The sequence below is a fragment of the Xenopus laevis genome, chromosome 8L (assembly GCF_017654675.1).
Source record: "Xenopus laevis strain J_2021 chromosome 8L, Xenopus_laevis_v10.1, whole genome shotgun sequence".
Taxonomy (NCBI): Eukaryota; Metazoa; Chordata; class Amphibia; order Anura; family Pipidae; genus Xenopus; species Xenopus laevis.
The window spans coordinates 6,815,383-6,831,350 of record NC_054385.1 but is presented as its reverse complement, the minus strand read 5'-3'; the positions used below and the strand labels follow the sequence as shown (position 1 = coordinate 6,831,350).

The 15,968-nt window shown below is 43.4% G+C and overlaps 2 protein-coding genes across 6 annotated transcripts in view; one reads left to right on the top strand and one right to left on the bottom strand.

Moving 5' to 3' along the window:
• Positions 1-623, top strand: part of cntrl.L (centriolin L homeolog) — a 40,460-nt gene extending 39,837 nt beyond the window's left edge. For all 5 annotated transcript variants that reach the window (XM_018229520.2, XM_018229519.2, XM_041572383.1 and 2 more), the window contains one exon: positions 86-623. The gene's annotated coding sequence lies outside the window, so the exon portion shown is untranslated. The remainder of the gene's footprint in view (positions 1-85) is intronic.
• rab14.L (RAB14, member RAS oncogene family L homeolog) lies at positions 471-15,294 on the bottom strand. Its single transcript, XM_018229517.2, has 9 exons — positions 15,052-15,294; positions 7,759-7,809; positions 7,185-7,243; positions 5,058-5,111; positions 3,993-4,170; positions 3,847-3,913; positions 3,459-3,546; positions 3,228-3,258; positions 471-2,810 (listed from the first exon to the last, which is right to left on the bottom strand). The coding sequence occupies exons 3-9, from the start codon at positions 7,234-7,236 to the stop codon at positions 2,633-2,635; spliced, it is 648 nt and encodes a 215-aa protein (XP_018085006.1). The 5' UTR covers positions 7,237-7,243; positions 7,759-7,809; positions 15,052-15,294; the 3' UTR covers positions 471-2,632.
• Between the last annotated feature and the right edge of the window lie 674 nt (positions 15,295-15,968).

Genomic DNA, 15,968 nt, shown 5'->3' with positions numbered 1-15,968 from the left:
CTCCATGTGTATTTGAATAGGGTGGAGCTTATATTGTATCATTTGTTGCAGTCCAGCATTAACCAGTGACCTGCTCTTTCTCTAGACATGGCGGCTGTTCCAGCAGTACATTGCATCCATTTTCCAGAAGCACTGGCAAGTCTGACCCTGAATTTAACTTATTTTTATACATTTCTATTTTGTATTATTGTTCCCCTAATCAGCCTTTGTATCATACAGATGTATATGTTCTACTTTAATACAAATAAATGTTTTTTGTAAGATACTTATAATTTTCCCCACCCCAAAGTTAAAGGGAAACTAATCCCTGTTAACCACATGATTGAACTTGGGAGTGCCCACTACTGTTCCACAACCAAATCTCCTAAAGTGAAGGCACATAGACATAATTCAGAATCACATTCCTAATGTGGAGGGGTCGCCCCTTTCCCAACGTCCCCACAGAAAGTGATAAATAATGAAGCCAGTTATAAATTATCTAGATACAGGTACTTTATTTACAAATATTTCGATTAATAGCATTTAGTTACATCAAGGGAAAGTACAGCCGTCCAAAACAAAACCCTTTAGTCACAGATATAAACAGGTGGCTGACTGCAACTGAAGGTATGTGGGGGGGGGGGGGGGGGGGGTGAAAAATAAAATCATCGGGGGGGGGGGGGGGTTGATGAGCTGTGGTCCCTGGACAAAGCCCTCAGATGGCCAAATGCATGAACCCCTTATGATGAGAGCCCCATGTTATAAACAAGCCAATAGAAATAGTGAATAGATGGATCTGCACAGAATAACCAGGCATTAGTGGTTTCCTTCCAGTTTAACCCTTTGGAGTCCAATATTCTCTTGGCATACACACAAGCATGCTGCAGCCTTCCCATTGCTGCCCAGACAGGGGCAATAGGAAACATTCTAACTGGGACTCTTCCTATCCATGCACAAGGGAGAGAGGGGGCCCGTTAAATGTTGTGCGTTATCTTCCCATAGATGCATCTTAGTAAAAAAAAAAAAAAAAAAATGGATGAAACCAATAATGTAATCACATGAAAGGAACAGCTGTCTGACTATTCCACAGCAAGGGAGGGGGTGGACAGTGAAAACATTGGATGCTGTGCTTTAAAAAACCTGCCCGTTTGTAGTGTTAAAAATGTACGATGGAAGTTAAAGGATAAGGGAAGCCTCTGTAACTGGGGGAGATGCCAAGTTGTGAGGGGGCATCTTACCCTGGCATGGACCCAGGGAACTACTATTACTCACCACCATCTTTCCCCAGCCTCCCAGGTATCCCCTAGCATAAGTATGACTAAGGCACAGAGGATACCTGGGAGGTTGGGAAAGATGGTACTATGTGTTTTAAAGAATTGGCACAGGGAATCCTTCTTAAATGGACGGCTTCCGCCATCTTTCCATGTATCCTGTCTGCCTTAGTCAGACTTTGCATTTTCCCCCATTACGACAGTGGGGTACCTGGGAGGCTGTAGAAAGATGGCGGAGACCCACTCCACATGAGAAGTATCCTGGCCCAGGCTAGGAGTCAAGCGGAGGAACTGGGGAGTGGTGCCAATGAAATTGACACATTCCACAGACAGAGGCTTTACTTGTCCTTCAAAAAGCAGCAGACTCATATTCCAAACAGATTAAAAGAAACAAAGAGGAAAACAAAAGTGCAAAAGTCAAACCCAGCCTTTTCCTTCTGTACAACGTAAGGCAGGAAGCTCATTCGCAAACTGCTCGTTGCCCCACCCCAATCTCTCAATGATTACGAGTGCAAATGATGGGACACGCTTTCAGCAAGTTCCATCTAAAAGGGAGGCTAACATACTGTACAAAGTGATTTCTCTTTGTATACCAATACCAGTATCCGTTTTATTGGCTTCATTAAAATCATATACACAGGATGTACGTCAGTATTAGTGCTGCTCCTTCTTTACATATGTATGTGTTAAAGTCCCAAGATAAAAACACAGGATAAAGAAAAAAAAAAAAAAAAAAAAAGATATATATATTCTATGAAAAGATTAAGACAGAAGTTGTTGTATCCCCACCCTCCCGCTGAATAACAAGGCTGATGGCGCCTATATAGTGGTGCCCCATACTGAAATCAACAGGAATTGCGCAGAGACACAATTCCCGGCAAGGTCAGCGGGAGACATGTTGCAGCTGGGGATCCCCCCGCCCCAAATTGAACTTATTGACAGCAGATAAACCTAGGCCTTACTGTGACAGAGCATGACGACTCACGGAGGGAAAGGCTTACTTACAAGAGAGGTGGAGACAGCCTGACGACAAATCAGATAAGTCCAGCATCAGTGCTATGTTAAAATCATGGAGATTGCGGAACATCACAAATACGATGAAGAAGAAAAAAAAAGTTCTAGATTTTACCATGCAGGAAAGGGTTTTTTTTTTGTTTTTTTTTTCTGTGTGTGTTTTATTACTTGACTTGCGTGGGATAAACTGAATACATCTAAAGTTATTTAGCAGTTTAGTATCTTGTTAAACGGTCTTCTTAGCAGAGCCCCTCCCAACTTTAATTTAAACCAATAGAATGTACAGAAGATAATGGGGCAGTAGAAAATACTGCTTCGTACAGACAGAGTGGGAAAGGTCAAGAAACAAGCTCTTTCCCGGGACGTCACTAACAGCCGCAGCCTTCTCTCTGGGGTTGGGGCTCGCTGGTTAGTCGGCCGCCTTGGGGAGCAGATGGTTTGTGTTGTACGCCAGATTCGGCGGCGTTCAGATCTAGGCTTCCATCTTGGATGTTTTGGTAGATCTTTTTGGCTGCCTCCAGGAATGCATCTTCCACATTCTCACCTCTGGAATATAAACAAAAAGGGCCAATAGATTCAGCAGGGGGCAATAGGAGTGGGTTTTTTGATGCTGCTCAATTGGCATCATGGAGGAGCTATAGCTATGGCCAAAAAGTGCTTTCAATTTCATGTTTCTGTATTACATGCTATAGGTAGGTTTCCATAGTCCCAATCAAGACCTATTTATGGACACATGTGATACACAGGGGATAGTTGTTGGACTGCACCATCTACCGGATTCATTTCAAAGAGGTTTCTACAAGATTTGGAACACTCCTCTGTGTTAAGCTGAAGCAAATTTGCTCACATCACAATCTTTGGTTTTAATCTGATATTCGGCCACATCTTTAGGTTTGTTTTCCCTTTCAATAAACTATCAACCCCTGGATTGGTCACCTCATAATGAAAGCAGAATGTACTTACGTTTTTGCACTTGCTTCAAGGAACAGAAGACCTGGAGGGAGACAAAGAACAAAAAGGCTGTACCACATGGCAAACGATTTCTAAAAGCAGCACCAGGTCTAGTAACCCATGGCAACCAACCAGCACAGCAATTGAGACTTTTATTACAACAAGGCCTTTATATGTGGTATACAGAGCCCTAGGATGTGTTTGATTAGGTTCCTGTCCTACTGCAATCAGGTAAATACTCACCATTCTCTTCAGCAAACTGCTTTGCTTCCTCGTAGGTAACATCCCTCTGAGCTTCGAGATCTGCTTTGTTTCCTATAAGGATGATGACCTGGAAATGAGAGGAAATGCCTTATTAGAATTACGAGTCAGATTACTGATACCCCATTAAGCACAGAGGTGCAACCGGTACATTCTGCCCTAAAACTGCTACCGTCTCAGAAGCCACTATAAACACAGAAGGCCTCGGGGCTCTTTCTAACACATATGAATGGGTCACAGGATACATCAGAAACATGGTAGTTCAGAAAGTACCCCCGCAACAAGAAAGAAAGATTTTGAAATGATACACATAGTTAAAGTGCAGCTACGGAACCAAACAAGTAGATTTCGGGCTGGAGAAATGACTTACAGTATTTGGGTTGGTGAGGTTCCGTGCATCTGTCAGCCAACTGCTTAAATGGTTGTATGTACTTCTCCTGCAAGCAAACGATAGAGTGGTCTCGTTAACAACAAGCGCTAAGCCAGTAGCCGGGTCATAGGTAGGATGCAACTTACCTAGTGATGTCATAGACCATAAGTGCTCCAGCAGCGCCTCTGTAATAGCTCCGTGTGACGGCCCGAAACCTCTCCTGCCCTGCTGTGTCCCAGATCTGCAGTTTGATTTTCTGGCCGCTAACTTCGATGATTCGGGTGCCAAATTCAACGCCAATCGTATGAGGGCAGTCTGCCATAACTGTCAGAGTACAGAGATTGTGATTTAGACACATTAATGTCCCCAAGGAGGTGTAATTTAATTTTTAGGGTTAGTTTACCCTTTATAAGTATAACCCCCAGCCCTACAAACATCTGTGAAGATCCGGAAACCTCTGTAGAAGGCTGGGTTGCATGTAAACAAAGCCTCACAATCACCTCCCATGTTCCCCCAGAATCATCTCCAGCCTAATTAACAACTTGCAACTACCCATGATCCCTCTGTCCTTATTTACAGCGCTAAGCATTTCCCCTTTATACAGATTTACTTTACATTTTCCACTTGGCTGCCCCTTAGTGCCTGCCTTGGTACATTAAACATACAACACATCATTTTGTGCCAGAACAGGGCTGTTCTTTGGCTTTGTTTCAAAGTCAGAACCAGCAGTGCAGAACACAGAAAGTTACAGACAGCTGTTGCAGGGTTAAAAAATTTGATAGCAGGGAAATAAACAGCAGAAAAATCACTATAAACATTAATAATTAACTTTTTTTAAACAAAAATGTCAGGTGCTGGGGAGTCGAGCAGCTCATACATTATTGATGGGTTTTTTTAATCCTGGTTACAGGAAGGAAATTGTGAGGGAGGGGTGTGACCTGTAGGGAGCTGCTTTATACCAAATCCTTGGGCTGGGGTACAGCACCTTTCATGCAACTCTTATAGCAGTTTAAGCCACAAGAACAGGAAGCCAGGGGGTTGCCTAATATTTAATGCAATTACAAGTGTGTGTGTTTCCTCCACATACTCTGGTTTCCTCTCACACCCCAATAGTAGACAGACAGGTCAATTTGTTTCTGATAGTGTGTGTGTGAATGGCAGGTACCTTAGACTGTAAGCTCCACTGGCGACATAGAAGAATAGAGACTTACATTTCTTTTCTGTAAACTGGTGCAGCAGGCAGGACTTTCCTACTCCCATGTCACCTGCAGAAAAAGCAAAATATCAGCTGGAAATCACAGCTCTGGGTCCATAATGTAAATACCACAGTGCAATTTATAATAACCTATCAATAGATGTGTGTGGGGGGGATTCATTTGTCTATCAGTGTCCCCTTAAGGTGGCCATAGACTTTATAATTGGGATTTTTCCAAGAAAGATGGTTCATTTCAATACACACGTGTAGAGCTGAATGGTCAGATGTACTGATAGAAACAATAGAATTCTACCTGTATCTGATAATTCAGCACTAACAATTTCGATGTTTGGATGCCTTCAAAGGTGCTCAATCAAAATTTTCCAGCCAACCCCATCGACGAGCCGACCGATATCCAAGCCTTCTGCTGATATCAGTTGGCTTGTGTCCCACCATACACGCACCGAATATCATACAAAAATTAGTTTCATATGATATTATCGGTGCGTCTATGGCCACCTTTACTGCAAATATGGAGCCTGAAACAAAGAGGAAATTAATTTCATGAAACTAAACTTGTGCACTTGCTTTAAAGTAAGGATGCGCCGAATCCCGCATTTGTTCCAGTATTTGATCAAATCTGAGCCCTCCTCGGTAGGGAGGGGCTAATTTTTTCACCTTGCGGAAATGACGCCTATAGACTTGTATGGCGTTGTGTGGCAAAAAAAATGTCACCGCTCGACAATTTTTTTGACGCCATAGACTTTAATGGGCGGCGGCGAAATTTTTGGCAAACTAAACGGGTCAAATTCGCCCATCCCTACTTCTCAGCAAGATTTGGATTCGGCTGGACCCAAGCTCATAAAACCATGGAACTTTAGGTCATGTGATTAAACAGGGGTTAATTTGGTTTCCCCCGTTTCATGTCTGGTTCAGTTTGGGATTCACCTGGATCCTTCCTGAAAGACTCAGGGTTCGGCTGCACCCCAAAAATATGGATTTGGTGCATGGCTACTTTATAGGCATCCCCTCATAAATTTGCCATGTAAGCATGGCCTGTGTATGGGGGGCTTTCCGCTGAATATCAGACAGATCTCTATGGTGCAGGTTAGTAAAACCCATGGGAGGGGGCCACAGCCGTGCACTTATTTCTGCTTAGGCCTGTATTGTTATTTAAGCACTGGCCAAATCGCAGATACAATGAATCGGTTAGTGACTACTACAAAGTGTGTTCAGAGAAAAGACAAAAAGTACTGGGAATGGGATAAAGGACTGTAATGACTTGGGTGGACAAGTGTTATTTCCGCATGGTCAACAAATAGCAACCAATCAGCAGTTACCTATAACAAGTCTTAGAAAGCAAGCAACTGATTGGTTGCTGTGGGTTGAGTTACTGAGTTGGTTACAAAGCCAACCCAAGAGTACATACCCTGTTAAAGCTGCATACACACACAGCTTTTTAACATTGCTTATTGATGCTTGACCTCTGCCCCTTCATATAAACCACATTCAATGTTACATAAGTAGCCAAAGACATGCTGATGTAACAAATCCATAATAGCATGGATTCCAAACTCCAGGCCCTGCCCTGAGGGCTGACTAGCACTGTATGATTTGGTCTCCGAGATCTGTGTGTTCCCCTTTTACAAGGGAAAGGTTTCTAATCTGCTTGAGCGCTGAGCACACATTCTTCAGATCATGTGAGTTTGCATCATCATGTGGCTCCAGACTTTCTGCTTGGCCATGGAGTCGACACACTCTTGATATGTTTGCACAGCCAATCACTGGACATCTGCCACGCTGCCTGTATCCAATTAGCTTGGGCTCACATGACCCCGCTCCCTAGGGGTCTGCTCATAAATTCACTCTTCGTACAGTGCAACTGGTAGATGTTAGTTGTTCACTAGCCTGTGTGATATTGCACTGCATTGCAATTGTCTTTATGGTCCTTGGCAGAATGTGTGACAATGCTGCTTGTACCAGGAGCATTAACACTTATTGAGTGTACATCAATGTCTGCAAGTATATGAGCTGATGTCTAATTAATATAATGGAGAGTAGACAGAAAGCCTGACAAAAAGAAAGAGAAGGTGGGGGGGGGGTATAGGCAAAAAGGAGAAGGACAAAAGTTAAAAAGACTTACCGATGATGATGTATTTAAAGATGTAAGAGTAATTGTAAGGTGCGGTTGCCATGGTGGCGCTGTAAGGGGGAAAAAAACCATGAAACATTAAATTTCCATAAAAACTGAATGTCCCCCCTCCAGTTTTGAGCATCTCTTATGTCCAATCAGAGTGCAGTATCTCATTTGGGCAGCAGCACAGGGACATTGTAACAGATAACTATACAGAACATAATTGCTTCCCAGGACAGATGATCTTGTATGCCTGCACTGTCTCTGGAGTCCTTCTCTATAAATACAAGGTAGATTAGCTATATAAATCAGAGGGCAGGGCATGGATCAGGCAACGAGCCTGGCGATTTATTATGTGTATATACATGATGGAATGCGGTTTTATCTGACTGCAGAGCAAGCAATGAAGGTTTCATACACAGTACAAAGTGTCCCCTTATAATCAGGCAAGTATATATACTTGTAAATAAATTATATATATATATATATATATATATATATATATATATATATATATATATATATATACACACACACACATACACACACACACACACACACACACACACACACGTGACCTTACCTTGTAAGGGACGTGGAACTGGACGAATATTCACAAACGCCAAATGAGAAGCTGTAAGACAGAAATAGGCACGTTTTAAAAAATACATCAAAAAACAAAAATATATATATATTTCAGTGCAACTTTATAAAAGATCCAGGCCTAGATGCCCATAACAACCAATCAGCTGTTTTGTTTCTTTCCCCTCTCCCCCCAAACAGGCTTATTGGTTGCTATAGGTTACTAGACCCATATATTACCACATAACAGCCTTAGAGATACAGTAGTTTAAGGGCAGTGGCAGGTGTTGCAATCTTCTCAAGTACGTATAGGTGATCACAATGGAAACCACCAAATTAATACCCCTTCCCAGCCCACAATCAAGTCAACACCCCTTAGTTTACGGACACAGTCCTAATAAGCACCTCCAAGCCTCTAACTGGCGTCCGGGCTAGACACCCAATCCAATCCCTTGCTTTAAGCCCCATACCTTCAGAATGTGTGTGTTACAGCAGAGGGTGAGCATACATTTAGCTATTATCATTACAGACCTCCAACATTCTATTGCACTGGTGTAAACACAGCTCGTTGCATACACTAAAATCCCAACACTACATGCCACTGGATTAACACAATCAAAACACAATAACGAATACAGAAATTTGAACCTTTCCTTAGCAACAAGTAAGTGTGCTGGAAATTGCAACTAACACAAAAACAAAACAAAAAAACGTTGGGATAACACCAGATAAAACATCGAGATGGTGGGGGGTAAGTAGTCACCCCTGATATTCATTAGAAACACAAACAAAAAAAATATGGGTATGGGACCTGTCACCCAGAATGCTCGGGATCTGGGGTTTTCAGGATAACAGATTTTTCCATAATTTGGATATTCATACCTTAAGTCTATTGAAAATCACGTAAACATTAAATAAAGCCAATAGGCTGGTTTTGCTTCCAATAAGGATTAATTATATCTTAGTTGGGATCAAGTATAAGCTACTGTTTTATTATTACACAGAAAAAGTATATCATTTTTCTTAATCTATGGGAGACAGCCTTTCCATAATTTGGAGCTTTCCAGATAATGAGTTTCCGGTATAACAGATCCCATACCCTTATTAAGAAATTGATTAGAAAATACAAATCCCAGACAATGTAGTTCTAAGAAATACCTCATCTTAACATCATGTTTGTACATCCAGAACAAGACAGGGGGTCCTATACAGATCCAAATTGGGGTTACTGACCAACATAACCAGATCTGGGCATGGCCAGGGATTCAGTGATGTGCCCTTGTTCCTATAAGCTGTAATTCAGGGTATTGGATTCTACACAAGACAAAGCTCCACGAGGGACAGACCATATGCTGTAGAATTCTATCACCATAAAATCTCCTACTGTTTGTAAATGTGCTCACTTATATGCTTTTTAACCCTGAAATCATGGCCAAGACACTTCAATAAGGAGCATAAGTTAACAGTACATACACATATATATGTGTAAAATATATATATACACATATACACACACACACACACCCACACAATTCATTCGCCTGAAGCAGCTATAGGAAGTGGAAGTACTATACGGAAGCTCCATTTAAACGCTGGTATGGCCTCCATGTTTGCAGGCTTACCAGCTTGCTATTCCGGTCACATCACTAACACTGCAGTAATATTAAGGGCAGTTTCATTCAGAGAGCTCACAGACGTTTTCTTGCTATATGTTGAATTTATATTATTGGACGACGTGCTGAATTTCCTGCAGCAGCCAAAAAGGCAGCATTAGGACTGTCCAAAATGGAGAAGCATGGCACGGGATTATCATAAAATGTAAATAAACCCCCACTTTTGCTAATGAAAGAGGTCTTTCTACGGCACATGGGCTTTTTGTTTGGGGAGAGCAATTGGCCACTATATGTTGTCCAACGTCCACCTGGACAGAGTAGAATTGATATCATTGGCCTATGGGCAACTTTGGGTCAGGAGCAAATCAATGCTGCATCTGGGGAATCACTGGAGTCAAAACAGTTAATACAATAGAGAGGAAAATAAAATGCAAACATTTACAGTTCCCACACTTCTGACGGAAAAAAAGAGAAATATTTACGCGTATTCCAAGCCAGTACACTCTCTATGCATGTGGGTGCAAGATTCAATGTTGGAAAAACAAGATTCACTGCTCACTTTATATAGGATCCTCTAGGAAAACAGATGGTGAACAGATATATCCCATAATCAGTGTACTGTGCTAATGAGTATTACGCATCCAAGTTAATAATGACAATTATAATAATACGGCGTCAGGGCTGCATTACTGCCTCCAGGCCATGGAGATAAAGAACTATAGCAATGCACAGTGCCCTGAAACTGTCACCCAGACACACACTATTACTCAGCTCTTTCCACCGATATTCCCAGGAGCAACTGCCAATTGCACAAGCACCTTCCACAGCCAATAACCAAGGCATATTCTTGTTGAACAACTATACGTCTCTGGGAATATTTATGTATAAATATCTGGCCATATTTATGCTGATCCCTGGAATGTGGGAGATGCCATATTACTTTCTGAGCAACAAACAAAGGGGCTAAATGAGTTTATCAAGTGCTCACAAGGGACTGAAACAATGTGCCGTACCCTGAATTCATGCAATAAAACAATGGGATTGCCCAACTTTTTGAAACTGCGTATGACAGCTCGAGGGTCATTCAATTGAGGGTATTCTTTGGACTTCAAATAAATATAATGATAGTGGTCACAATAGTTGTAAGCATGGCAAATCAAGCAATATGGCAGGGCATAAATGTATGTAAACCCCCAGATTCACTGCAAAATGCAAATAATAATAAGGTGTTGTCTATGCCGCCTGTTTATAACAATAGAGCAGCTACAGAATAGTGGTTTCTAGGGGAAGGTGTTTAGGTAACACTAGAAGGCTACAAATACAGTCCCAAGCCGTTAGCTTGGTTTGCTTTAGGACCTGGATGTTTTCCAGGGATAACACTAAATTCTGTAAATTCGTTTGGCAGATTTAATAGGGTAAAAAACACGAGCAGTCACGTCTGCAATGCACGCTCACCATAGAAACCAAAAGTGAGTAGCTATATTGTCTGAGAACATTCATTTATATCCATATATATTTTTTATCATGAGCAGCAAAGCGTGCGGAACTTTGCGGAGCTGTTTTTGGGGGTGCAGAGAAGATCTACAAGGATTTATACACTGCTTGGTAATTATATATACATATATATATATAGAGCTGTAGCTACAAGAGCTTCCGTAGCTGAAGCTGAAATCAACAATATAACTCATTGCACATGGCTGTTTGTTATTGCTACAGTCTGGCATTTCAAGTACAGAGGCCCCATGCACAGCAGCTAAGCCATCTTTACAGTAGCCCTTCTGACATTTGCCAGACTACAGAACTACAAGCCGCGGTTATTTAATTCCAGAAGCTGCAGGGCTGAGGATTTAGCATGCTAGGACTAGAGTGACTTAATATGGGCCAGCCCCAATACATTATTAATGTTCCTTATTGTGATTATGGGCATCATTGACATGCGGTTGCTTATTGCACCTTTGTAAAAACACTGCATACTTCCAGTACAAGAATGGGCCTATAGAATACAGCAGAAATCAGTCTTCACATGACAGGGAGAAACCTCAGATGCGCCACAGATATTTCTGGTATTTGATTCTCACCAAGAAATATGAACAAGAAAAACAAAAAGCATTTAACAGCTGATGGCACACGGGATGCTGAAACCATTCATGCCACCACTTGACTAGAGTGCTGCTCTTCAGGCTAAAGCTGGCCATACATAGAGGGATCTGCTCGTTTTGGTGACGCCGTCAAACGAGCGGATCTCTCCTCGATATGATACCAGGATGATCAGATTGTGTGCCCTAAACCCCAATGATCGCATCACAATGAGAAGCATACAGGCAGATGATGCGGTCCTCAATCCAACATGATTTTTAAACCGACCGTTCAACGACTGCCCGACTTGTGACCAGATATCGATCGAGGAAACCTGTCGGAGGGCCCCCATACACTGCCCAATAAGCTGGCAACTTAATCTGTCAGCAGTTTATATCTATCCATGTTTTGGGGGGGGGGGGGGTTCCTTAGGAAGAACCAATACACAGTTCTTGTGCTTTTCTATTCAAGTGGGTGGGAGGCAGGCCTGGACTGGCAATCTGTGGATTCTGGCAAATGCCAGAGGGGCTGCTGTAATGTGCCATAGACAGTCAGTATTTAGCAAGCTGCTCAGGGCTGTTTGGGCCTCTGTATACCTGAAATGCCAGGGCCTATTTTGAATCCCAGTCCAGACCTGGAGGGAGGTGGCAGTGGGACTTTCAGGTACTTCTTAACAGACTGATAAAATGATCCATTTGCCATCAAACTTAAAGAAACCACAGGGCATTAGAAGAAAAGAAGCCGGTAAATAAGCAAATCAGTAAAAGTATCAAAAATCATTTCAGTTACAGTCTAAGGTTTCTTTTGTATTTTTACTTAGAAGTCTCATGTTGTGTGTCCATAGTCTGTATAAAGGCAGGCCAACACTACTATAAAAGGGCCCATTCGGAGCAGGGTTGGCGGCTGGATGGCCCATGTTTGGGGCCTTCTTGATCCCCGCTTAAAAAAAATAAAACTGGCCACATATCTATTGGATAGATTAGGAAATCTCAATGGATTAGAATTTCATTGGCACAATAATTTGTTCCTGTTCCGACGGGGCTCCATAGATCCAACCTTTGGCCCAGGGGCTAAACAACTGAGCCCTATTTAAAATTCTCTCATTTGGTGACCAGGCCAAACAAGCAGATCTTTATGCAAACAGTCAGCTTATCTCTTATCTTAACTGGTTGGAGGGGGCACTATTTCCATATTATATCCGGAAGTCCCCTTCTTAAGCTTCTTTATTAGTTTGCCTGTTTCAAACAGTAATGAAGAAATAATACTGTATCTCTGTTGCTTCTGTTTGTTTACAATACTGTATATCTGTTTAATAAGGAATTCAACTTCCTTTTTCCTCCCTCCAACGCTTCCTTGTAGTGGTTCATGCCAGGATGCAGACTCTCCAATCTGTCCCAATTTGCTACATTAATTTGCTACATTTCTCTGCAATATTAGAGGAACGCCAAGTACTAAGGTATCAACTGTAACACTGGCATTTGGTAAAGCTCGGGGGGCAGGGCTGTACAGGCCTGAAATTAATGTATCCCATTTTAACAATCAGGGGCACCAATTACAGGAACATGGATGGAAACATTAAAGATAAAACTATTGTTTAAAACAACCAAGCTGAAAAAAACCATAACTGAAAGGAGAACTTCCCCTTTAAATGTAACTGCAAAACACAGATCCGCCATGTCTCTTCACTTACACCAAATCTAAGCAACCCGAGGGCCCATGAAAGCATCAATACAGGGGCAGAAACTACCAATTCCTTACACTGGCCAGCTAATGGGTTTATACAAGTTCTGAGCGACCCAGTGGTGCCCCATGACCATACAATGCTTTGTTTAAGTGTTATGGATTAATATCACATATTGCATGAAAATCTGTCCAGCAGAAGTGACTGTTGCATATCTGCTCCCACTGATACAAACAGACAAAAATCTCTAGTCATCTTCCAGACCAGTAACATTGTAATTAACAGGAAGTAAATCTGATACAAACAAACAATTTGCTACAGACACAAATGGAAATTAGGATGTTTTGTACAGATCGAGAAGTCCTAGAGATTTCCTAAAGCAAGACATTGATTTGCTTAACAACAAAGGCCCCGCTTTTGTAGGAAATAGAATGTTTTATGTTCCCGTTGCTAAAAGGGTTAAAGAGGGTTAAATATGAGAGGCAGCACAATGCATGAGCTGGAAAATAACACAGTGCAGATAAATAACGCTGGTGACAGACAAGAAGCCCTGTTAGGCCTGACACTAGCCACTAGCACAGGAGAATAAACAAGAGAAGGGTCACGGGATCTGGTTCTTTCGGAAAGTAACAAGCCTGGTCACCCACAGCTCCTGTAAGCCTGCAGCCTGTACAATAGCCACAGACACTAGTCATAGACAAGCACAGTAACCAGGGGGCAAGCTGATTTGTGGGAAGGGAAGGGGCTGCAGATCATACATACAAAGAGGGGGTAAGGCTGAATCACCCCAGAGATTGGGAGAGAGAATATTGAGCAGAGGGTGCAATGCGTGAGAAGGGGAGGGAGGAATGAGAAGCCAGGCTTACACAATAGATGTGCAGTGCAGGATCCCAACAACTGGGCCAGAAATGGAAATGGCAACAAACCCCTCCCTGCTTGTGATTGTGAGGAGAGCAGCATTATGGTGTGAGTATGTGTGTGAGTGTGAGTATGTGTGTGAGTATGTGTGTGAGTGTGAGTATGTGTGTGAGTGAGTGTGTGGCATCACCTGCCCAAATCTGTGGCACAAAGGGAAGGGCCTGGTGGAGCTGTACTGCAGCACTGGGCAGTGTGTGTGTCAGGGAGGGCAGAGGGACGAATGGAATTTAAGGGGGGGTGAAAAGGAAAATAATGATGATGATGATGCAGAGGACTGTGGGGTTGCTAAGGATTTGGGGTGCAATAGAAATGGAATGGCAGACAAGGCAATAAGGTGCTGGGAGTCAGTGGGTGCAGGGCAGGGGTAGCTGGTGACAACGAGTAGTACTGGCAGGGGTAGTGGGTAATATGGGTAGGACAGGGGCAGTAGTGTGATATGAGGGCATGGCAGAGGAGAAGGAACTAATGGTGCAATGGATGGGGTGTAAAGGGTGTAACTGGGTGAAGGCCAGAGATGGGCAGCTAGAAGGTGAAGGATGGAAGGGATAGAGGAGTGCAGGCAGGGGCAACAGAGCGATGGCAGAGAGAGAGTGGGGTGGCACAGAGAGACAGACACAGAGAGACAGACAGTGGGGTGGCACAGAGACACACAGAGAGAGACACACAGAGAGACAGACAGTGGGGTGGCACAGAGACACACAGAGAGACAGACAGTGGGGTGGCACAGAGACACACAGAGAGAGAGAGGGGTGTCAGTAGGAGAGCTGAATTGATGACAAGACCAGAGTGATGGCCGAGGCAAGTTAAGACAGAGGGGCAATATGACTGATTCATGGGGTGATGGCACAGGGGCAATAGGGTGAGGCCAGGAAAGCGCTGAGGGGAGATTAGGGGCAAATAGACACAGGCTGGGGCTGACAGTGACATGGAGAAAACAGGGTGAATAAGGGCCGATCAGAGGCGGAAGAAGGTTACCGGCCGGTTCTCGCTCAGCCCCGAGTGTTACCTGTCTTGGAGCGGTGTCGGACTGTGATGACGCCTGGGCGGGATCGGTGTGACAGCCCCTCCCTTCCGTGCTGCCGGCTCCCTGTGTGTGTGTCAGACTATTCCTGTCACTCTCCGGAAGCCGCTCTCTGGCTCCCCCCTTTCTGCTCTCAGTGCGGTTCCCCTGGCTACTCGGGGTTTCTTCCCCTTACTCCAAGATGGCGGAGACGATTGCACGGGGTTTCCCGGAACAGCCGTCACGGACCAGGCCGGGAGCTTGGGAGGGGCGGGGCGAGCCGGGGGCGCGCTTCATTTTACACGAACACATTGGGACGAGGTGGGGTTGGTCACGTGCCCCAGGGAATGGGTGACGTGGGAACCAACCAGAGCGCGCCTTTCTGAAACTGAAACGTCACATCAGCAGAAACCTTACTTGGTGGTCTGTGGTAAAAGTACATTTCAGCTGCTGTAGAACCTCTTAAGACTAAGGTTCCCTGACATCCCCATGTTATAGGTTATACCCAAGTCGAGAAATTATGCAACTGCCTTTTTTCCTACCATTGTGTGTGTATCTCAGCTGCTGCAGAAGCTCTCGGGACAGGTCTGGTCCCACATTATCGCTTATACCAGGGTCAGCTAGTTCTGACATCGTCTCCTTTCCTGGTATAGTGTGGAGAAACTGAATCTGAGTGATATGATAGCTTCTCATTCTAGTATTCTGTACTAGGAACCTCAGGCCAGGGATACAAACCAGCCAACATTGGAAAAATGCAAAGAAAAACCCCAGAGACCTGCTTATCTTAAATAGTTACAATTGTTTCTTTGCTTATCTGACATTGTAACAAATGTATCTAAATGCAGCTTCTGAGTCTTCTGGGCTCTTTGCCAAATAGTCTCTTATTTTTATTAAATTTCAGAAACCTTTTCTGGGAGTCAGTG

Excerpts from the sequence above, each read along its gene's own strand:
- rab14.L (XM_018229517.2), bottom strand. The coding sequence starts at position 7,236 with ATGGCAACCGCACCTTACAATTACTCTTACATCTTTAAATACATCATC. Across the intron at positions 4,171-5,057 it reads CCAGTTTACAGAAAAGAAAT|TTATGGCAGACTGCCCTCAT; the intron begins GTAAGTCTCTAT and ends GTACTCTGACAG. Across the intron at positions 3,259-3,458 it reads GCAGTTTGCTGAAGAGAATG|GTCTTCTGTTCCTTGAAGCA; the intron begins GTGAGTATTTAC and ends GTCTCCCTCCAG.